Source organism: Pan troglodytes, chromosome 7, assembly GCF_028858775.2.
Source record: "Pan troglodytes isolate AG18354 chromosome 7, NHGRI_mPanTro3-v2.0_pri, whole genome shotgun sequence".
NCBI classification, from domain to species: Eukaryota; Metazoa; Chordata; class Mammalia; order Primates; family Hominidae; genus Pan; species Pan troglodytes.
This window is the reverse complement of record NC_072405.2, coordinates 153,090,787-153,113,369: the sequence shown is the minus strand read 5'-3', so window position 1 is coordinate 153,113,369 and position 22,583 is coordinate 153,090,787. Positions and strand designations below refer to the sequence as shown.

General features: G+C 58.6%; 2 protein-coding genes across 7 annotated transcripts; both read left to right on the top strand.

Annotated features, from left to right (window-relative positions):
* Window positions 1–703: 703 nt before the first annotated feature.
* On the top strand, window positions 704–7,735 carry LYNX1 (Ly6/neurotoxin 1). Of its 5 annotated transcripts, none has more exons than XM_054656406.2 (4): window positions 704–926; window positions 2,816–3,031; window positions 3,243–3,344; window positions 3,574–7,735. In XM_054656406.2, exons 2-4 carry the CDS (start codon window positions 2,980–2,982, stop codon window positions 3,768–3,770), a joined length of 351 nt encoding a protein of 116 aa, XP_054512381.1. In that variant the 5' UTR covers window positions 704–926; window positions 2,816–2,979; the 3' UTR covers window positions 3,771–7,735. The 5 variants fall into 5 exon arrangements, with proteins under 5 accessions (XP_054512381.1, XP_009454348.1, XP_009454346.1 ...); XM_009456073.4 differs by lacking the exon at window positions 704–926 and adding an exon at window positions 987–1,285; XM_009456071.4 differs by lacking the exon at window positions 704–926 and adding an exon at window positions 1,664–1,831.
* A 102-nt stretch (window positions 7,736–7,837) lies between these two features.
* Window positions 7,838–14,881, top strand: SLURP2 (secreted LY6/PLAUR domain containing 2). 2 transcript variants are annotated; one of them, XM_024345329.3, is made up of 3 exons: window positions 7,838–9,175; window positions 13,810–13,914; window positions 14,363–14,881. In XM_024345329.3, the coding sequence occupies exons 1-3, from the start codon at window positions 9,124–9,126 to the stop codon at window positions 14,488–14,490; spliced, it is 285 nt and encodes a 94-aa protein (XP_024201097.1). In that variant the 5' UTR covers window positions 7,838–9,123; the 3' UTR covers window positions 14,491–14,881. The 2 variants fall into 2 exon arrangements, with proteins under 2 accessions (XP_024201097.1, XP_003311986.1); XM_003311938.5 differs by having other exon boundaries at window positions 14,209–14,881.
* Window positions 14,882–22,583: the final 7,702 nt, after the last annotated feature.

The window sequence follows — 22,583 nt, the reverse complement described above, 5'->3', positions numbered from 1 at the left end:
CACCTCAGCCTCCTGGGTGCAACCTCAGGTGTGCACCACCACACCCAGCTAATTTTTTGGTATTTTTTTTTTTTTTAGAGATGAGGTCTCTCTACGTTGCCCAGCCAAGCCTGGTCTTGAACTCCTGGGCTCAAGCGATCCACTCGCCTCAGCCTCCCAAAGTGCTGGGATTACAGGCGTGAGCCGCGGTGCCCAGCCTGCACTACTATTATCATACAATTTACTTCTACATTTGCTATAAATTCCTTAATACATTGTTATTATTTTTGCTTTAGGTAATCAACTATCTTTTAACTTGATTCAAAAATAAGAAAAAAATTACCTTCTATTTCCTATTTCTGGTGTCATTTATTCCTTTGTGTAGATCCGTATTTCTGCCTGAAGAACTTCCTTTAACATAAAGGTCCCCAACCCCTGGGTCACAGACCGGGTAGGAACCACGCCACACAGCAGGAGGCGAGCGGCTGGCGGGCGGGCAAGGGAAGTTTCATCCGTATTAATTCATCGTGGTCTGAGGCTGAAGACCGCGACATACTCTGGTTCTGACCTATGCGTTCCTTTCACGCCTCTTATCCCACCAGAGTGTGAGCTCCATGGGGTGGGAATATTCTGGAACGTCTGCTGGTTTTATTCTTTGCCTTCTCCCCAACTAGGACCTGGCACAGGAGGGTGCGCATTACCTCTCGGCAAACAGAACAACCAACTGGCCTAGTTTGCTGGGGACCGGAGGATTTCCTGGAACCGGAGCCCGCTTGCCCAGCAGGCATGGTGTATTCTGTACCTCAGGCCCGCAAAAATGTTTTAAAGAAAAAAATGAGCTTTAGGGTAGAAGAAAAGGTTTTATTTTTCTTTCTCACATTGGAAAAAATGAAAACTTTCGGACCCATGAAATTTTATTACATTTTGCCAAAAACAGAACCAATAACGTAAGTATTCAAAGTTATGTAAAGATAATTATTTAATATTAACATTATGATGGTGAGAGGGACCACGGAGCAAGGGGCTGCCTTGCAGGCCTGCCTTCCAGCTTTGCTACAGGGACCAGAAGCGGAGGCTGAGCGCAGGGGAGGCAGGCGGAGGCCATGGGCAGCGAGGCGGGTGCGCCAAAGGGCGCCAGTTCCGGAGCTGCTGGGCCTGGGCTGGAGGAGCGCGGAGCTGGGGCCGCAAGGCTGGTGCCGGCCGACAAACGACGCGGCGCGGGCGAGTGGGCGGAGGCGGCTGCGGGGAAGGCTGGGCTGCCGCGGGACGCGGTGAAGATAGCCTGCGGAGTGTCCGGGCGGAACACGTGAGTCTGAGGGTCGCCAGGGAATCACTGCGTGGCTGCCTCTGTGTCGGAGATCCAGATGCCTGGACTGGCCTCGGCGTCCCAGCGCTTGCCCGGCGAGCCGGCGGTCCGGGGACGGGTCCGGGGCGGGGCCTGCGGTGAACTCGGCTCGGCGGGTGCCCAGGAGGCGGGTCCGGGGCGGGGCCTGCGGTGAACTCGGCTCGGCGGGTGCCCAGGAGGCGGGGCAGGGGCGTGGCCTGCGGTGAACTCGGCTCGGCGGGTGCCCAGGAGGCGGGGCAGGGGCGGGGCCTGCGGTGAGCTCGGCTCGGTGGGTTGCTCAGGAGGTGGGGCCGGGGCAGGCCTGGGGCGGGGCCTGCGGTGAGCTCGCTCTGGGCGGGCTGTTCCGGAGGCGGGACTGGGCTGGGCCTGCGGTGAGCATCAGGCGATGCGGCACCGGTGCTGCGGGACACAGACACGCCTACGATTAGACTCAGGCAGGCACCTACCGGCGAGCGGCCGCGGGTGACTCCCAGGCGCGGCGGTACCTCACGGTGGTGAAGGTCACAGGTGAGGTCACCCTGATAGTCCCGCTCGCGCCGAGAGCCCTCCCCTCGACCTGGGACCGCAGTGTTTGGGGCGGGGCTCTCCGTGAGGGGGTTGGGAAGCTCGAAGCCGCAGGCCTGACTCTGGCCTTTGGCATCCTGGGGTTGGCCTGGGCAAATGTGTCCTGAGAGACGGATTTGTTGTTCTCGGGAAGGCGTAAGTTTAATTTAGTCCTCCAGGACGGAGACCGAGGGCCGAGTATCCCCGCGGGGGTGGGAGAGCCGTAATCCAACCCCCACCTCCCCACTGTAAACCTCTTTCCAGAGGGGGCATTCCCGTTCCAAACACCAGACCCAGCCGGGGAAATGCTTCTTCTTGTCTGGCCCAAGTGCCCTCCTGGGAGGGGCTCAAAATGCATTCCCCCCAAGCTGGGCACAGCTCATCCCTGCTGGGGAGCTTCTGCAGTGGCCGAGGACTCAGACAACCCTAACCAGGGCTCTGGAGGTCTTCTGGAAGAAGGAACCCCAAGTAGGGACACCCCAGGAGCAGAGGGGAGGGGAACAGCGAGAAGAGACCCAGCCCTTGGGCCCAGTCCTGCCATGGCCAGCCATCCGGCCCCCAGGGCCCTGCTTGGGATGGGGCTGCAGAGCACCTCCCATGGGACCTCTGCACCAACCATCCCCTGGGTAAAATCCTTGTTGAGGCCTGGTATTTAAGGCCCCTCTGCCCATCCCTACTCCTTCTCTAGCACTGCCCCTCATCCTCCCCCCATCTCTCCTCCATCCAGCGCTACAGGCTGTTTTGAGCTTTTGCAGGTGCTGGTCTCTGATTTAAATGTCCTGATCTCTTCTCCCTTCTTGTCCCATCCCAAGTGTCTCCTCCTCCAGGAAACCTTCCCTGACACCCACTGAGTTAGGTGGCCCCTCTGCCCACCATCATCCCTGCCCAGGCCCCCATGGGTCCTTCAGGCCTAGTACTGACCACCTGTCTTTGCCACCTGCTGTGCAGGGTTGCAGCACTCCCAGTAGACCAGGAGCTCCGGGAGGCAGGGCCGGCCCCACGTCCTCTGCGCACCACCCTGAGTTGGATCCTCTGTGCGCCACCCCTGAGTTGGATCCAGGGCTAGCTGCTGTTCACCTCCCCACTCCCACGCTGCCCTCCTGCCTGCAGCCATGACGCCCCTGCTCACCCTGATCCTGGTGGTCCTCATGGGCTTACCTCTGGGTAAGATGGACAAAGGACAGAGGGATGGGCAGACCCACTTTGAGGGCAGATGGGCTGAAAGTAGGGAAGGAGGCTAGAATTCCCAGCGACAACCCCTCCTTCTAGCCCCCTGCCCTGGAGAAGGTGACGGGCTGGGGACCTGATGGGCTGGAGGAGGGGCCTCTCATGTTCTGTGACCCCCGTTCCCTTCCCGCCCATCTGCCAACCCCAGCCCAGGCCTTGGACTGCCACGTGTGTGCCTACAACGGAGACAACTGCTTCAACCCCATGCGCTGCCCAGCTATGGTTGCCTACTGCATGACCACGCGCACCTGTGAGTCTGGGGGCCCTGTGTGGCCCTGCCTGGGGAGCACGAAGGGGAGGTTCTGCCCTGCCCCTGAGCATGTGGGGGTCCTGAGGAAAGAGGCTCTCCTGTCCCCGGATCCTGTCTGGGAGCTCCAGGGTGAGGGGCCCTGCCCTGATGGCCATGGATGTTGGTGTGGGGCCAGCTGGGTCTCCTGCCCCTCTTAGCGGAGCTGGCTCACCGCCCCGCCCCTCTGCAGACTACACCCCCACCAGGATGAAGGTCAGTAAGTCCTGCGTGCCCCGCTGCTTCGAGACTGTGTACGATGGCTACTCCAAGCACGCGTCCACCACCTCCTGCTGCCAGTACGATCTCTGCAACGGCGCCGGCCTTGCCACCCCGGCCACCCTGGCCCTGGCCCCCATCCTCCTGGCCACCCTCTGGGGTCTGCTCTAAAGCCCCCGAGGCAGACCCACTCAAGAACAAAGCTCTCGAGACACACTGCTACACCCTCGCACCCAGCTCACCCTGCCTCACCCTCCACACTCCCTGCGACCTCCTCAGCCATGCCCAGGGTCAGGACTGTGGGCAAGAAGACACCCGACCTCCCCCAACCACCACACGACCTCACTTCGAGGCCTTGACCTTTCGATGCTGTGTGGGATCCCAAAAGTGTCCGGCTTTGATGGGCTGATCAGCCCCTCGCCTGTCCAGGGCTATTTATGGGGAGGGGCCCAGTCAGGCAGGGAGCACTGAGCAGATGGGAGCTGTGGCCAAGCCCACCTTCTGGGAAGCCCTAGGAGAGGCCCCTGCCTCAGTCTGCCCCGGGTGTGCTGGGGCAGGGGGAAGATGAGGAATGCCCGCAGGTGGGGTGGTGGGGAGACTCTTAGGAGGAAAGGCTCCTCCAGGCCTAGTCACGCTTCCTACTGAGGCCAGGAGCTGCCAGGACCGGTACGGGATCAGGGCTGTGGGAGGAGGGCCTTTGGCACCGGCCCCTGTGCTAGGAAGTCTGCCAGGCCCGAGTTGGAGCCACCCCCTGCAGGGGAGGGGGCGGCTCTGCCTCAGCAGGCCCCAGGGCCCCCGAAGTCACAGAAGCTTTTTCGGGTCCAGCAAGGGGTGTGTGTCCTTTCAGTCAAACCCCTTGACGTTTCCCACCCCCTCACGGGGAGGGCACCAGGCCTGAAGCTGGCAGGAGCTAGGGCCATGCTATATTTGGTGGGTCCTGGACACTGACCCGGCCAGCGCTATTCTGGGCAGGGAGGGAAAGGGGCAGAGCAGGTGGTCCGCCGAGGCCTGGTCCCCAACCACAGCAGGACCCAGCCGAGCAAGGCAAAAGACGCAGGACTGGGGGATGCGCGCACAGGCTGGGGGTTGGGAGCAGCCTGGGGCTGGCGCGGGCCTGGGCGTGGGAAGGCGGAGCATGCCACCCTCTCGTGGCCGTGCGGGGGCGGGAGTGGGGAGGGTGGGGTGGGGAGGGCAGAGACCCAGCCCCTCCCCCGCAGCGGGATGCGCAGTGAGTGGGTCCCTCCATCACCTTCCACCTGGGGCTGCACCCACTGGGAGGGCAGGGTGGAAGCCCCAGCTGGGTGTGCAGACTCCCAGGGACCCCACCCCAGGCCTGGGAAGCAGGAGTCAGCCCAACACGCACCAATCCATCCCCGATGCAGGTAGCCCAGGGAGCACCTGCACCTGCTGTGAATGGGGCATTCGGGGGCGTGAGACCTTTTGGTGCCAGCGGTCACGCTGCACCTGAGGCCCCCACCTGACCAGTGCTCCCAGCTCTGGTGTCCTGGGAAACCCTTCAAGCCATCCCGCATGGGCAGGATGGTGACATATCCATGTGGTAGGATTGTCCCGGCCCCAAAGTATGGCCCTGGTCAGGGGAGCCCCTGCTGGAAATTGCATCTCCAGAGCTTTGATGCAGGACCCCTGGGGGATCAGGGAATGAGGGTCTCCACCCCAGGGGTCTCCTTGCAGTGAGTCTATATGCAGGCCTGCCTTCTGCTCCTGGGGCTGGTTCTGAGTGCCCAGCCTCAGTCTCCTGAGAACATGAGGACGGGAGGGGGCAGAGTCTTGCTGAGGGCACACCCAGTTCCCACTGGAGGAGGACAGTGCCAGTCTCCTGCAAAGGGGCCTTGGGTGGGAACGGGCCCGGAGCGGGAGGAACATGACTCCCCAGAGGGAAGATGGGCATCATACTGGGCCCAGAGCTGGGAAGGAGTTGCTGCCGGCACAGGGTGGGCCTGGACTCCCCTCGCCCCTACCCCCAGTGGTTGTGGCTGTAGCCCTAAGCCTGGAGAGCAGGACCGGCCCGGGGTGGCTGGGAGGCTGCCAGGTGCCTCCCAGAGCTCCCAAGGGCCCCCACCTGCAAGTGCCAGCCTCAGGGCAGTGCCCAAATGAGGCCCTCTCAGCTGCAGCCAGCGATGCCTTGGGATGCTCACTGGGAGGGAGGCGGCTTTGGGCTCCTAAGTCCTTGGGAGAGGCTGGGAGCAGTCACTGCGCGGCTTGCGCAAGCCCGTTGTCGGGTTGGGTGGCTTCCTCAGCCAGGGCTGGGAGGGACTCCAGGATCAGGTCCTCCCTGTCTCGAGTCTCAGTGGGGTGATGGGGAGGAGACCTGGCCACCCATGGCTCAGGGGCAGCCGAGAACAAGGACCTGCTGGAGCTGGAAGTGCCGTGGTGTTGAGGGGTGGGGTGGGCAGCTTCTCACACCTGCCTCCTGCCTCCATCTGTCCACCTTTCCACCACCCTGACCTGTCCCAGCCCCACACATGGTTCTGCCTGGCTGGCCTGCCCTTGGCACCTGGCGTAGAGCACACAGAAGGCACTCAGCTAATGCTGGGCAGGCCCACTCATGGGGAGTGCGTGGCTGTGCGGCACCAGGGAACCGGCACAGCAGCGCCGGCAGAAATCACAGCAGTAAACTTGTCCGGGTTGTATGCATCAAGGTGGCGATGGACGTGGGTCCCCCCACTGCACTGTGGCCCTGAGCACTGTATAGCAGCCCGGCAATGGGAGCCATTATCTTGCCTCTTTGACAGAGGACACAGAGGCACAGGGAGGTGAAGTAGCTGCCCCACACTAGTGCCTCCTCGCTCACTCACCACCCCCTGCACCACAGTGCAGCCGCTTCTCCCACCAGCTGGGGTTCTTTGAACCCCCAAGCCTGGGAAGGGGGAGGTGAGTTTACAAAATGGAAAGCTTAAAAGGAGAAAAGTGGAACCAGAGGTTTGAGAAGCCCTGAGTGGTAGAGTAAGGCCTCCAGCGCTGCCTCTGGGTGCAGGGCAGAGTGGCAGAGGAGAGGGGGAGAGGCACTGGGCACCATGGGGGCCCAGTTCCCACTTCAGGGATCTCTCTCGCAGAACCGAGGGTCCCCTTCATGGGGGTAGATGCCCAGGGCTAGCTGTTGCCACTGTCTGTGTGGACCTGAGTCCTGGACATGCCCGAGTGACTCAGGAGTGGCTGCTTGGGCGGGCTCTGTCACCCTAGGATGTTATACATTCTGGGAACTGGACAGGAGTGGCTGCTTGGGCGGGCTCTGTCACCCTAGGATGTTATACATTCTGGGAACTGGACAGGAGTGGCTGCTTGGGTGGGCTCTGGCACCCTGGGATGTTATACATTCTGGGAACTGCAATCAGCCACTAGAGAAGTCGGAGCTACAGGAAGTGACCCTGGGGTGGGACCTGGGGACATGGCCAGGTCAGCATGGGGACACCCGGCTCCAGCAGGAGCTCTGGTCTGTCCTGGGGTCTTTGGGGGCAGGGCTGCGGCCCTGGGCAGGCTTCCTCCAGGCGGAGGTCCTGGGGAAGTGGGGGAGCCAGGCCAGCTGCCGCCTCCCCCACTATGTAGCATCTGATTCGTCATCTCTCATGAAGGCGATTTGGTTCATAACTCTGAAACTCTGAAAAAGGTCAAAAGAAGCAGAGAGGCCCTGGGTGGATATGCCAGCTTTTCTGCCGGTGCTTTCTCCCACTACTGTGGGTGGTCTGCTCTCCTCTTCAAACCTCAGCTCGTAGGGAGGGCCTGAATCTGCCAGCCCCTCAGGATCTCCTTCCCTCTGGGCCCTCCCCAGCCTTAAGGAGCCTCCCAGACAGAAGGGTGGACAGAGCCACCTGGGCAGCCCGAGAGACACACGGGGGTCCTCCCTGTGGACAGCCCTGCCAGCTTCCGCCCAGCCCTGAGCTTCATTTGCATCCTGAGGAGTAAGGGGTGGTGAAATGGGAATGCTGGTCTGGCTCAGCTGGTCGTGGGCATAAGTGCCTGCTGAATGGATGGCATCTCTCCCTCCTGTCTTATGTTCTGGGGTCCAGGTGCTTCCCAGGGCCATGCCCCTGCTGCTAATGCTTGCCCTAACCCTTACCCTAACCAGCGTCCAGCGTCGTCTCACTGAGCCGTGAATAAATCAACAGATTCGCATTGTCTGCGCTTCTCTCCAGCCCCACTGCCTCGGCCTGAGCTCGGGCCTCACCCTTCCAGCCTGGCTGGGCTGGCATTCCAGGCTCCATGCAGCCACTTTCCTGTCTACCCTACCCAGTCCAGGTCCTGGACTTTTCTGGCCTCTAGGCCTGACCTGTCCTCGGAGCCAGGCACAGGGAGGGAGACAGGCAGGGCTCCTGGGGCTTGCTGAGAATTGCTCCCAGTTCCGTGGGAGAGAGGCCACCCCCCACCCAGCACCCCTGAGGGGCATACAAACCCCTGAGGAAGTCTGGGCGTGCAGGGTAAGGGAGGCGGGAACACCCCCAGGACCCCATCCCGCCATCTCTGACCTCTCTGCCTACCTGGTTCCTGACCCCAGCTTCTCGACTGCCCCAGGAAGGAGGGCCTGGATGCCAGCCCCTCTCTCAGGATCTCCCTCCTCCTGGGCCCACCTCCCAGCCATAAGGAGCCCCCGAAACGGAGGGGTAGACAGAAGCCATGTGGGCAGCCCGAGAGACACACAGGGGTCCCCGGGTTGGCATGGATGACTGGCTACGGACAGGCCCTTTGGGGCCCCAGCCCCTGGCCAGCCTTTGGAGGAACAGCTGATGGCTCCCGCTCTCCAGGGTGTCCCTTCTGGGCTCTTACCTTATCCTTGGGGTCCCTTTTAGTACCAAGGGCCTTTCTGTCCCCCCTACTCCTCTGCACAGATCCTGGGGCGTTAGTCACAGTGTGACAATGGCCACGATTCCCTGTACGGATGACAGAGAGGTGGCTCACAACCATGCTCCCTCTGTGTTCTCCCAGCCCTGGGGGGGTCAGGATGGGAAAGCTCTGGCTTATTTGGAGGAGGTCTTGTCATCCAACTCGTTCTAGGGTGGGAGTGCAGATGAAGGCCTGTGGCTTCCACCCAGCCCTGAGCTTCGTGTGCATTTTGAGGCGTAAGGGGTGGGCTGGTGGCTGGTGCCCAAGACCCTCCTTCCCACCAGACCTTCCTTCCCAGCCTCTGAGGGAGACCGGCCTGTGGCCGTCACCTGCCTGGTGCCAGGCCTTCCTTCCCAGCCACTGAGGGAGAGTGGCCTGTGGCCATTGCTTGCCTGGTGCCAGGCCATTTTATCAGATCCTCAATCCTGTCAGCCAGGGCTATCCCTACTTTATGGACAAGGAGAGATGGCTCATGAGATGACACCGGCCCGCTCAGAGGCCTAACCAGCGAGCTTTGGGGCCAGGTTGGCCCCTACCACCCGGACCCCAGCCCGGCTCCTTGACTGATCCCGGCTGCCTGGTGACTCAGACCCGCAGAGTCTGCTGAGCGGGCGAGGGCCAGGGCGGGGTGCCAGCAGGTATAAGGCAGCCGGCCAGGGCGCCGACAGCCCGACCTCACCAGGAGAACATGCAGCTCGGCACTGGGCTCCTGCTGGCCGCCGTCCTGAGCCTGCAGCTGGGTGAGTCCAGGGGCTGGGGCCACCTCCTGCTCAAGGCCCCCATCACTCTAGCCCAACCACCGTCCCTCCAGCCCTGGGCTGTGACTGCCCACCTCGGGAGAACCCATTCCTGTCCCCCCACCATCTACCAGGTGCAGCTTTCCTCCGAAAGCCTCCTGCGATCCTGCAGGTCCATCCAGCTCAGCCCCAGCCCCCCACACTGGCCCCCACACTTCTCAGGATGCACAGCCCTTGGCTCAAACCCCCCTCTTCCTCTGCCCAGCCCCCAGACCTCTCCAGTCCACCTCGACACCCCTCACACACGCACCTTCGTGCACGCCCACACACACACTCTGAATTTGCCCCCCTCCAGCCCTCTTGGGCCTGGCCTCCCAGCTGGTTTGTCTCCTGGGGCCACCCTCCCGGGACTCCCTCTTCCCTCTTGCCTGGGAAAACCAAGTCCCTCTGCTCTCCCATCCCCAGTTCCTGCTCCCGGGTCCTCTCCTCTGCTCCCTGCTTTCCTGGGTGATTTTACCCCATCCCCATCCCCCAACCCTCGACCCCCGCAGTGCCCACGTCTGCTACGGCTGGCCCTGTCCCCCCCAGCTTCAGATCCCTTGGCCCAGGGCCTTCCTGAGGGCTCCAAGGGGATGACCCCTCAAGCACAGCTGTGCACACCTGGCCTTGGCATCCCCCAGCAGAGCCTGAACGTCTTCTCTTGGCAGGGCGTCTCCACCCCCACCCTGAGGCCTCAACAAAACCAGCTGGCCCCTTGATCTGCCGGTGGCCTACACCTCCAAGCCCAAGCAGCCCAGCCCCCCAGGGGCCAAGCCTCTGCGTCCCTGGCTGTGGGTTGAACGACCTGGGCAGCCCCTGCCTCCCAGGTCCTGAATGAGCAGGGGGTGGAGCGTCGGTGAGTCCCTGGCGCTGGCTCAGGTGTCTCTTACACCCCTCCAGTCTCCATCCCCAGGGGCACCCTCCTGGCTTATGAGAGGCTGAGCTGCTGACCCTGAGGACTGCCCCAGGGTCATGAGGGCAGACCAGCTCTGTGCTGAAGGTCCGAGACACACAGGGGCCTGGGGACTTGACTTAACCTGGAGAAGGCCTTTATAACCATCAGGACTGGACAGGCAGTCAGGTGGCCATCCAGGCCGGGGGCGGCACATCACAGGAGCCTCTGCCTGGGTGCCCGGTGCCCACGGACTCCCCTCTGACCCAGAGGCCCTTCCCTGCACCAGGGCTCCTGGAGCCCTTTCTTCTGCTGAAATCCCACCTGCCCCTCGAGGAACAAGCCCCAAGCTGCCTCACCGCTCTTCCGGTTGGAGGACTGGCGAGCCTCTCTCAGGGGCACCTGCATCCCCTGTCATTTCTTGGTGTCTGCTCTCTGCCATGCATGGACAGCACAATTTCCCGAGGGGCCAGCCTGCTTCAGAGCCAGCACGGGGGTCCCCAGTGGGAGAGACCTGCCCCCAGCCATGCATCTACACCTAGAGCCCATCCCACCATCCTGTTTGTCACTCCATTATTCCTGCCCCCTCCCCCCCACCCCACCTCCCTCCTCCTCTCTTTTCCTCCTCCCTCCTTCCCTTCCTTCCTTCCTCTCCTCCTCCCTCTCTTCCTCTCTCCTCTGCTCCCCCTGATCTCCCCTCCCTCCCGTGTGTCAGGCGCCAGTCTGAACACTGTCCCTGTGTCCTCACAGTCACCATCGAGCAGCCTTTCCAGTTTGGAGCTAACATTTTATCTGCTTCCCTCAGGATCTCATTGCTGAAAATAAAAAACCCTCTGATAAGGGACAGAATTATTATTTTTCTTGATAACCCAACCTGCAACCACCCCCGGAATTCATTCATTCATTCATTCATTCATTTATTCATTCATTCTGCAAGCCTCTCCTGGGCCTCATTAAGTGCAGGGGAGGGAGCACTGAGGAATGGGTAGAACGCCCTGCCCAGCCTCAGAGGCCCTCATGCTTGGGTGGGGGTGAGGAGGGAGCCCTGAGCACAATCACTTGGAGCAGGGACACTGATGCCAGCTGGGGCAGGATGCTGCAGTTCACGGTGGGTGTGTCAGAGTTGGAACCATTCACTCTGCCCTGGAAACCAAGGAGGCCTTCCTGGAGGGGGTGGCATTTGCACCAGGGCTTGTTTTGCCCAGAGGGCAGGAGGAACAGCAAGTTCAAAGCCAGGGAGGCCTTGGGAGCGTGGGCATGTGTAGTGGACAGGCTGGAGCTGGTTCTCTCCATGGCACCCTTGGGCACCCATATCCTTACCTCTTCCTTCTGGTGCCCCAGCCTCCTGCCCATCTTCCCTGCTACCCCCCACCCCAGCCAGCTGTGGCCTGTGGCTGCCAGTGTTGAGTAGAGGCGTGTCCGACTTATTGGCTGTCACTAGGTTGGATGTGACAGCCAAGGGGAGCTTCAAGCCACTTTGGTGGGAAGGCAGAGAGGGGCTTGGAGGCAGCTGTCACCACCTTTCTTTCTCGAAGGTGGGGTCTCAGCTTGCTTTCCGGGGCTGGTAGAGGGGCCAAAGCTGATGGCAGGGGCCTGCCCTGGCCGGAACTTCCCATCTGTGTCACCTTCTCCGTGGTGCCTCGATGGAGGATTCCGCCCACAGGACCCAGGGGTGACCAGAGGACTCTGGCCCGTGGCAGGGGCCTGGTGCCCACTGAGGTCTGAGGTCAGCTCAGTGCTGGTGCATACAGAGCCATGCTGTCAGGAACCCGGGTTTGGAGCTGGCACTGACCGGGGCTGACTCCAGCCCTTCTCCACCTTTGGCAACGGTGAGGCGGGGGCAGCCCAGCAGAGATGGGATAGGGCAGGCGTGGGATCCGGTGTCCTGAGGCTGGGCTGCCTGGGGCACAGCTCAAGAGGAAGCCAGGGCCTGCGCCTGGTGCCTGTGACAGAGCAGCCCTCACATCCTTATGGCCACACCATTGGCCTTGTCACCCTGCAGGCTCCTATGCAGAGAGAGCAGGCCCGGGGCCAGCAGGTGTTAGGGACTCTGCTTACCCAGTCCTGGGTGTGTGAACCAAGGGTGAGGACAGGGAGGGAGGGAGTTGGAGGCTGAGAAATGGATGGAGGCGGCCAGGGAGGAGAGGACAGAGACAGGGATGAAGAGGGGCAGAGAGCAGGCAGGGAAGCCCTTGGGGGGTGCCCAGGAGGGCTAGCAGGCCTCGGGAGTGGGGCAGTGCCCAAAGCAGAGAGCAGGACTGCTGGGCAGACCCACAGCAGCGCCCGCGGAAGAGCAGTGTCTCCCGAGCACGGGCCGTCCTCCTGGGTAAAGTGAGGCAGAGCTCACCGCTCCCTGCAGCTGCCTGGGTGCCGCCACTGTAGCGGGATATTTTAAGGAATCAGAGAGACCAAGGGGTTGAGGAGGATATTTATTATTTAGGTGCACCGGCCCAGTCGGGTTAACATCCAAAGGACTGAGCTCTGAACAAAGAGTTAAGTTACCTTTTAAGCATTTCGCGGGGCCGGGGGAGATCGGTGCAGGGGGAAGCATGTTACAGAAGCGAGAAACAAAGACAGTGATTCAATTAATTGAGACATTCCTTACATCATTTCTTCCTTTTGAAGGAAAAACATGTTTTACGACTTGAGTTTCTCTGTCTGTGACCTTGCGGCTGCACAACTAGAGAAACGGTGTCTCCACAGCGCCTGGGAAAGGAGGAGAGAGAAGGCTCACTAGCCACAGAGGAACAGGCAGTGAATTTTTAAAGGACTCTAGTTCTTTCTCTTTCTCAGAGGGAATTGGGTTTTCTTACATACAACTGAGTTTCTGTTTACACAGCCTTTTTTCGTTTTTTGTTTTTGTTTTTGTTTTTGTTTTTGTTTTGAGGTGGAGTCTTGCTCTGTCGCCCAGGCTCGAGTGCAGTGGTGCAATCTCGGCTCACTGCAACCTCTGCCTCCCAGGTTCAAGCAATTCTCCTGCCTCAGCCTCCTGAGTAGCTGGGATTACAGGCACACGCCACCATGCCCAGCTAATGTTTTTGTATTTTTAGTAGAGATAGGGTTTCACCATATTGGCCAGGCTGTTCTTGAACTTCTGACCTCAAGTGATCCACCCACCTCGGCCTCCCAAAGTGCTGGGATTACAGGCGTGAGCCACCGCGCCCGGCCTACAAATTCTTTAATTTCTTTTAATTCCTGTTCCACCACATCCTGATCGCCCTTGCCCTGGGCTCCCTGTGGAGGCAGGAACGGCCCCATCATCGCAGCCACCAGAATCCAGTCCCGGGGGTCTAACGGGTCCCACTCAGTACCCAGAGGCAAAAGTGGGCATGGCCAGAAAGCGTGTCTCAGAGCCCCTCCACCTCCCCCACACCTCCCACCCTGGGACCCCAAATAGCCCAGGCTGCTGCACCCCCACTGCCCTGGGACATCACACTGTGAGCCAGGGCTGCCCGGCCCCACCCTTGCCCAAGGCTGCTTCCTGGGCAAGGATGCAACCAGCTGGCTCCAGCTGCAGGGCTGCCAGGCACCCCAAGGTGAGGGACAGGGGCCCAGCTCCTGAGAGGGCTGGATCACAGGGTCGGGACACTGGCAGCTGAGAAGGAGCATGAGCTGCTGGGTGGAGATGAGTGCGTGCCATCACTGCAGAAGGTGGCCCACACCTGCCTCCCGTCCGTTTGTGTCCTGTCTGTCCCCATGTCCGCAGCTGCAGCCGAAGCCATATGGTGTCACCAGTGCACGGGCTTCGGAGGGTGCTCCCATGGGTCCAGATGCCTGAGGGACTCCACCCACTGCGTCACCACTGCCACCCGTAAGTGGAAACAGCGGTGGGCTGGCCACGTCCTTCTTGCCCAGGTGGGAAGATGTGGGCTCAGAGGGTGACAGAGCCAGATCCAGGCACCCAGTAAGTCAGAAGCATAGTGGGGAGTGTCCGCCAGTGATGCCCAGGGAAGGGTATGAGCAAAGGGCCACGTCTGCCCCAGGAGGGCCCGTATGCTTCATGTACCTGGGGCGTCTGACCCTCAGCTCAGTGGCAGATGGGGCAGCAGGGTCTGGGCAAACCAGAGCCTCAGGGAGCTCCATGGTTTCTCTCCTGCCCACTCAGGGGTCCTCAGCAACACCGAGGATTTGCCTCTGGTCACCAAGATGTGCCACATAGGCTGCCCCGATATCCCCAGCCTGGGCCTGGGCCCCTACGTATCCATCGCTTGCTGCCAGACCAGCCTCTGCAACCATGACTGACGGCTGCCCTCCTCCAGGCCCCCGGATGCTCAGCCCCCACGGACCCCACAGCCTGGCGCCAGGGCTCACGGCCGCCCCTCCCTCGAGACTGGCCAGCCCACCTCTCCCGGCCTCTGCAGCCACCGTCCAGCACCACTTGTCCTAGGGAAGTCCTGCGTGGAGTCTTGCCTCAATCTGCTGCCGTCCAAGCCTGGGGCCCATCGTGCCTGCCGCCCCTTCAGGTCCCGACCTCCCCTCAATAAAATGTGATTGGATCGTGTGGTACAAGCTATGCAGTGAGAGTGGAGTCCTGCCATCCTGGGCTTGGGGGTAGAGTGGAGTAGATTTGGGGGTGCCTCGCTCCCTCACCCCAGGCTAAACCCTACTACCCCACCCCCACTTGCCCTTATCACGGAACAGGCCCTCCCACCTCCAGCCAACTGTCAGGCCTGAAGGGCACGGGGGCCCAGGCACCCCGGGCAGCTGCTTCTCCTGAAGCAGCTAGAGTGGGAGTTGGGGCTGGGGCACATGAGGAGCCCTCCACCCCAGAGCGTGAGTTGGGAAACCTCAGAAAAAGGACACCCCGGCTGAGACGTGGAGGCTGTGCGGGGTGGAGGAAGGGAGGAGGTGCCATTGGCAAAGACGGCTGCAGCAGGCCTTCTGGAATAGGGAGAAGAGTGAGGCGGCATCCTCACCCTCGCCCTCATACATGCCCCTGGGCCAGTGGCCCGGCCTGCCCCTCTCTAGGAAACCCCCAGTTCTGGCAGGGAACACTACCTCCAGCTCCTCTGGGCCACTGGGTACCCAGCACACAAGGCAGGGTGCTGGGGAGAGATGCTGGGAGTGGGATGAATCAGACTGAGGTGATGGGCAGCTGTGGCCGCCCATCTCAGGGTGGACATGGAAACTAGGTAAGTGATGTTTGTGGAAGTTGATCACTCACTAGGCAAACATTGCGTCATGGCCGAGCTTCGGGCTGCAGGGTTGAATGAGACCCCCACATAAGCCTGGCACTCCCCTCGGAGAGGCCGAGGTGAGTCAATACCTGCAGCACCCAGATCCCCCCCACTGAGTTAGCACCTGCCAAGAAACACACCGCCAGGCCCTTTCCTTGGCCTTTCTTGTTCTCACCTTGGCAACGTTCTCATGAAGAATCAGCACAGGAGAAAGCTGATGCAATTGTTAAGCTGCTCCACAAGGAGGGGGTGTCTCAGGCAGGGCCTCCGGACACTCAGGTGCAGGACAACTTTCAGAGTAGCCCCGGGCACAGAAGAAGACATAAACGGGGTGCGCTGGAGATACCCAGATAAGCTCAAGAATTGAGGTAACAATGGAGCGCTTCTCAGATCTGCAGGAGAGGGACAGGGCTCACTGGCAGCCGCCGTGGAGCACTGCGGAGAGAACAGGATAAGGCTGGATCCTCACCTCTCTCGCTACAGCCAAAGGCATGCCAACTGAATGAGAGGTTTCGATGTAAAAAGAGGAGGTTTTAAAATGCTAGATAATTCAGAATAGAAAAGCAAGACACGTTCCTGAAAGGATTGGACAGAGTTGCTGTAAACACAGCAATTCCACCCCCGCCCCCCCACCTGGTCCAAATTCCACCCCCAGGCCAAATTCCACCCCCAGGCCAAATTCCACCCCCAGGCATGGCCCAAGAAGAGTAAACACAAGTCCACACAAAAGCCTGTGCACAAACATTCACAGTGGCATTATTCATAGCAGACAAAAGGCGGGAAAAACCCAAATGCCCATCAACTGATGGAGGGATCGACAGAGATGACAGACCCACACCACGGAATGTTATTCAGCCACATAAAGGAATGAAGCCCCGACCCACACCAAAACACGGGGGAGCCTTGAAAACACGGGCGGGGGGGTACTTGAAAACACGACGCTAAGTGAGACAGAAGCTGCGCACAACAGGCCAAGCAGTGTACAATTCTATTTCTCAGAAGTGGCCGGAATAGGCAGCTCTATAGGGAGGGAAAGGAGATGAGTGGTTGCTAGGGGGTGGCAGGGATTATTAAGAAATACGGAAAGGCTGGGTGTGGCGGCTCACGCCTGCATTCCCAGCACACTGGGAGGCCGAGGAGGGTGGATCACCTGAGGTCAGGAGTTTGAGACCAGCCTGAGCAACATGGTGAGACTCCGTTTCTACTAAAAATACAAAAATTAGCCAGGTGTGGTGGCGCAAGCCCGTAATCCCAGCCACTTGGGAGGCTGAGGCACGAGAATCACTTGAACCAGGGAGGCGGAGGTTGCAGTGAGCTAAGATGGTGCCACTGCACTCCAGCCTGGGCAAAGGAGCGAGACTCCATCTTAAAAAGCAAACAAACAAACAAACAAACAAACAAACAAAAAGAAATAGGGAAAAGCCAGAGTACTTTTCCTGCTCTCACACAATACAGTACTTCACCCCATCACCAAAGTGTGTGTATTTCTCTCCACCAGCAACCAAGCCACACTGCAGTGGACACCAACTGGGTGTCCTCAATTCAATTCCGACACCATTCCAGTGGAGGTCACGTCAGATCCCGCAGGTGGAGGGCTCAGTGCCACGCAGTGAGCCCCACTTCCAATGCCAGTCACAAGCCCCAGGTGTGGCCCGTGCTTCTGACCGACCTGCCATGAATCAGGGTTCCCACAACCCTCTCCTCGGGTTTGATGACTTGCTGGAGCGGCTCACAGAACTCAGGGACACGCTGAGCCGCGTTTACCCATTTATGACACAGGCTGTGACGAAGGTGTGGACGCACAGCAGGTGGAGGAGACGCGCGGGGCAGGCATGGGGAGGGGCGCGGAGCTCCCAGCCCCTCCCAGCGCCACCTCCATGCACCTGCATGTGTTCTGCTATTGGAAGCTCCCTGAGCCCTGTCCTTTTGGGAAATTTACAGAGGCTTCATTACGTAGGCATGATGGATTAAACTACTGGCCACTGACCAACCCAACCTGCAGCCGCTCCCCTCCCCTGAAGGCTGGGGGTGGGGCTGAAGTCCCAGCTCTCTAATCCCGTTGTCCCTCATCCTGAAGCTCCCTGGGGACCCCCAGTCACCAGTCCTCTCATTAGCATACAAAAGATGCCCTTGCCACTCCAGAGATTCCAAGGGTTTTAAGAGCTGTATGTCAGGAAACCAAAATATCCATCTCACGATCTCACAAAATAAGCAATGTCAGGAAACCAAAATATCCATCTCACAATCTCACAAAATAAGCAATGTCAGGAAACCAAAATATCCATCTCACGATCTCACAAAATAAGCAATGTCAAGAAACCAAAATATCCATCTCACGATCTCACAAAATAACCACTTCACGTTCTCACAGTGAATGGAGCAAAGAAAGCGCTGAAGCATTCAAGGTTTCTTTTCAAGATGATGAAAATGGGCTAAAACTGCGAATATGCTAAAAACCACTGAGTTACCCACTGTAAACGGGTGGATTGTATGGTGTGTGAGAAACCACCGAGTTACCCACCGTAAACGGGTGGATTGTATGGTGCGTGAGAAACCACCGAGTTACCCACCGTAAACGGGTGGATTGTATGGTGCGTGAGAAACCACCGAGTTACCCACTGTAAACGGGTGGATTGTATGGTAGGTGAAAAACCACCGAGTTACCCACTGTAAACGGGTGGATTGTATGGTGCGTGAGAAACCACCGAGTTACCCACTGTAAACGGGTGGATTGTATGGTGCGTGAGAAACCACCGAGTTACCCACTGTAAACGGGTGGATGGTATGGTGCGTGAGAAACCACTGAGTTACCCACTGTAAACGGGTGGATTGTATGGTGCGTGAGAAACCACCGAGTTACCCACTGTAAACGGGTGGATTGTATGGTGCGTGAGAAACCACTGAATTACCCACTGTAAACGGGTGGATTGTATGCTGTGTGAGAAACCACTGAGTTACCCACTGTAAACGGGTGGATTGTATGGTGCGTGAGAAACCACTGAGTTACCCACTGTAAACGGGTGGATTGTATGGTGCGTGAGAAACCACTGAATTACCCACTGTAAACGGGTGGATTGTATGGTGCGTGAGAAACCACTGAGTTACCCACTGTAAACGGGTGGATTGTATGGTGCGTGAGAAACCACTGAGTTACCCACTGTAAACGGGTGGATTGTATGGTGCGTGAAGTATATTCAATAAAGCTGTTAAAAATTTTTTTAAAAGAAAAGACACAAAACCAGGATTGGGATTCATAAATACTACCTAAAAATCTAAAAGAAAAGAAAAGAAAAAAAGAATAAACAAACTGAAGGACGAGACAAACAAGGAAATATTTGCCACGCATGTAACACACGATGATTCCCTCCACACATAACGTCCACAAAAAGACTCAAACTCTGTAAAATATTTGAAGACATTTATTCTGAGCCAAATATAAGGGGCCATAGCTCACGACACAGCCCTCAGGAGACCCTGAGAACATGTGCCCAAGGTGGCTGGGGCACAGTCTGGTTTTAGGGAGACTGAAGACATCAATCAAATACATGGAAGATGTACATTGGCTCCATCCGGAAAGGCAGGACAACTCCAGCGGACGAGGTGGGGGCGGGGTTGGGGGGGGCCGGATTCCAGGTTTTAGGTAGATTTAAAAATTTTCTGATTGGCAATTGGTTGAAAGAGTTAAGATTATCTAAAGAGCTGGAATCAATGGAAAGGAATGTGTGGATTACAAGGGGGGTGGAGACCAGGGTTTTATCATCAGATGAAGCCTCCAGGTAGCAGGCTTCCGAGACAATAGATGGTAAATGCTTCTCCTCAGACTGAAGGTCTGTGTTGATGTTAACGGTGGTCAGCTTTTCCTGAATTCCAGGAGGGAGGAGGGATGATGAGGGTGTGCAACCCTTTCCCGGCATGATCCGAACCGGTTTTTCAGGTTCACTTTGGAATGCCCTAGTCAAGAAGAGGGTCCATTCAGATGGTTGTGGAGGGCCTTAGAATTTTAGTTTTGGTTTACAGTAAATAATCCTTTGAGATTCCCAAAGAGCAGCAGATATGAGCAGCAGGTTTCCAGAAAAAGCCATTCAAGTGGCCAAGCCGAGGAGAGGAAATTCAACCGTCCTGGGAATCACAGAGGTGCCAAGCAGAATTGCAAACCCCCAAGCAGGAGAGCGACCAGGCCACGCGGCGAGAAAGGACACGGACCAACCTCGGTGCTGTCCCAGATGCAGCCCTCGCAGGACAAATCACCCCTGTCCAGGAAACTTCAAAATGCCACTAGCATTTCGTTGAATGCTGGCTCCCTAAAATGTCACCGAAAACCCAAGGACAGGTCACCCCAGCTCCCTCCAGCACTCCTGGGATTTGAGTCTGATTTGAGGTAGGTCTTCCAATGAGGGGGCTCCATTAGTGTTGAGCCAGGACTCGGAAAAAGTAGTTTAGAATTTTGAGGCCATGGGTTCTGAGTCTTGAGGTGTTCCCTAACAGTTTCTATTGAAGAGTCAATAGGCCTTTCGGGAAGATCCTCAATAAATGATAGCCATTTGCTGCTTTATCTTCCTGGAAGCGTGAAGCTCAGGAATGAAGATGCACGGTGGAAAGTCATGGTCTAGGCCAGGCACAGTGTCTCACCCCTGTAATCCCAGCACTTTGGGAGGCTGAGGTGGGTGGATCACTTGAGGTCAGGAGTTCAAGACCAGCCTGGCCAACATGGTGAAACTCCATCTCTACTGAAAATAGGAAAATTAGCCGGGCATGCTGGCATGAGCCTCTAATCCCATCTACTCAGGAGGCTGAGGCAGGAGAATCACTTGAATCCGGGAGGCAGAGGTTGCAGTGAGCCCCGTCTCTACTAAAAATATGAAAATTAGCTGGGCGTGGTGGCATGCACCTATAATCCCAGCTGCTCAGGAGGCTGAGGCAGGAGAGTCATTTGAACCCAGGAAGCAGAGGTTGCAGTGAGCTGAGATAGCACCGTTGCACTCCAGCCTTTGATAGAAGGAGACTCTGTCAAAAAAAAAAAAAAAAGGGGAAGGGGAGGGGAGGGGATCGTGGTCCCATGAACAGTGAGCCCTGTGGGTGGAGTTGGCTCCAGTTCTCAGTGTGAACAAGCCCTGCTCCTACCCGCTGCTCCTAACAGGGTAGGGGGCAAAGAACATGCACAGACACATGTTCCCTGCAGTTTTCCCATCATGAAGCTGCAGGTGAGCTAACCTGCGTGGGTGCAGAGGGTGGCACTGGAGGACACATCCCTTCTGGAAGGACACAGGAGACCTCTTTCCAACGTACAACCTTTGGCGCTGTTTGTGCCTCCACTTCCTTTTCAACATAGGAACACTGGTTTAGGAGCCATTGGCCTGCCCTACTGGATGACCAGGAGAGCCGGAGCCCAGGTGGGGCAGCCCTTGAGACTCCCGGGAGACCACCCTGAGGCAGGCTGCGCAGGAAGGCTCGCTGGGCCCTGGAGCTGCAGTGGCAGAGAGAGCTCCTCTGGGTTCTGGGCGAGGGTGGGTATTGCCAACATAAATTGGGAGGGACTGAGTAGGGGACAAGGCCACAGAGGGGAACAGTGCCAGCTCCTACAGGGCTCTGCGTGTCAGACTCAGGATTGTGTCTCCTGCCCACTCAGCACCTCTAAGCCTGACTCCTTCCAGCCAGCCCCCAGGCCTCGCTGGACGCTGCCAGCCCTCCCTGAGCCTTGCTGGCATCTAGCCTGGAAGGGTGCCCCAGGCCTGAACTTTTGACACTTCCTTTTCCCCGTCCACCCAGGAAGCTGCCCGAATAGAGGAGTTCCTCTTTTGGAGGCAAAAAAACAAATGAGGCCATCCCATACGAGTGTGATCAGAAACTGCCCTGCCCCGGGCTTGGCCACAGCCTCCCACATGGGGCCTGGGGACCCCTGCCCCGAAGCTGAGGTGCTCACAGCACAAAACATGAACAGGGTGAGAGGACGGAAGAGAAGCCACCAAGAGCAGAGCAGGCGGGGCTGTGCACCTGGGTGCAGGGGAGAGGCCCCCAGTGCTGCCCCTGTGGCACCTCACTGTGGCTTGGAGCCAGCGGGGAGCCCAGCCTGTGTTGGTGGAAGGCCCAGGCCTCCACCCACAACCTTGCCAGGGCACCACCTGGTGCTGCAGGGGCTGGAAAACCACAGCTCCCTTTCCCAGGGGCCCTGGAGCCTAGGGGCGACTTCTATTTCCTGAATAGGGAAGGCAGGAATCCAGGCAAGGCACCTACTTCTCTGCTGGCTGCGTGGGGTCCTGGCTCGCGGGGCTTCTGGGCCGCAGGCCACCTTGCAAAGGTATACATGTGAAGGCAGTGGCTCCTGCATAGGCCCCGCCCACCGCCTCCCTGATAAGCAGTGGGTGTGGGGTCTCATTCCAGGAGTCTTTCCTCAAGACCCATTGAGGCCATCAGAAGGCATTATCTACAAGTGACCCTTGAGGGTCAGATTCTGGAGCTGGTCATCTGACCTCTGAGGGCCCCATCAGCCGAGAAGATGGGCGGCAACAAATCAGCTTCCAGATCCCTCCCCTGGGATGAGGTGGCCACGGAAGGTGAGGCTTTGGGGACGGCATGTGGCTGCACTTCATCATAAGGGTGGGAAGGGGGAAGGCAAGAGCAGACGCCAGAAGCCACCTCCGGTGAACCTCAGCACTTGTGGAGAGAATGACAAAGTCGGGGGTTTTACTGTTTGGTGCAAGGTGCAGCCAGGGATGGAACATGTCTGCCAGTGGCAGAAAAGGAAGACAGAGACTGAAGCTGGAGGAGGATGCAGTGCGCGTGGCTGACTGGCAGGTGGAGGGGTCACCCAAGGAGGAATGGGGGCCCTGGAGCAGAGAGCAGCCTCCGCAGATGCCAGCAAGGAAACAGGGATGTCAGCCCTGCAACCTCAAGGACCCGGATTCTGCTGGTGCCTGAGTGAGGCTGAAGATTCCTTCTGGAGCCTTCAGGTGGAGTCCAGCCCCACCACACCTCGACTGTGGCTTGTGGGACCCTGAGCAGAGAGCCCAGCCGAACCCACAAGGCAAGAAAGGCCGGAGCTAAAAATGGGTGTGGTTTTAAACCCCTAAGTGTAGGGTGATTTGCTACCCAGCCATAGACACTAGTGCAGCCTGAGGCTCTGACGAAGCTGGTGGCCGCGTTGAACAGGCCCACATGGCCGGGAGCTGAGGGCGGCCTCTAACAACAGACAGTGAGGAACAGAATTTGGCCAACTCCACACCAGTTTAAAAGCAGGTCCTCCCCAAGCTGAGCCTTGAGATGATTATGGCTCAGCCAAAGCCTGCATTGTAGCCTGAGAGTGACC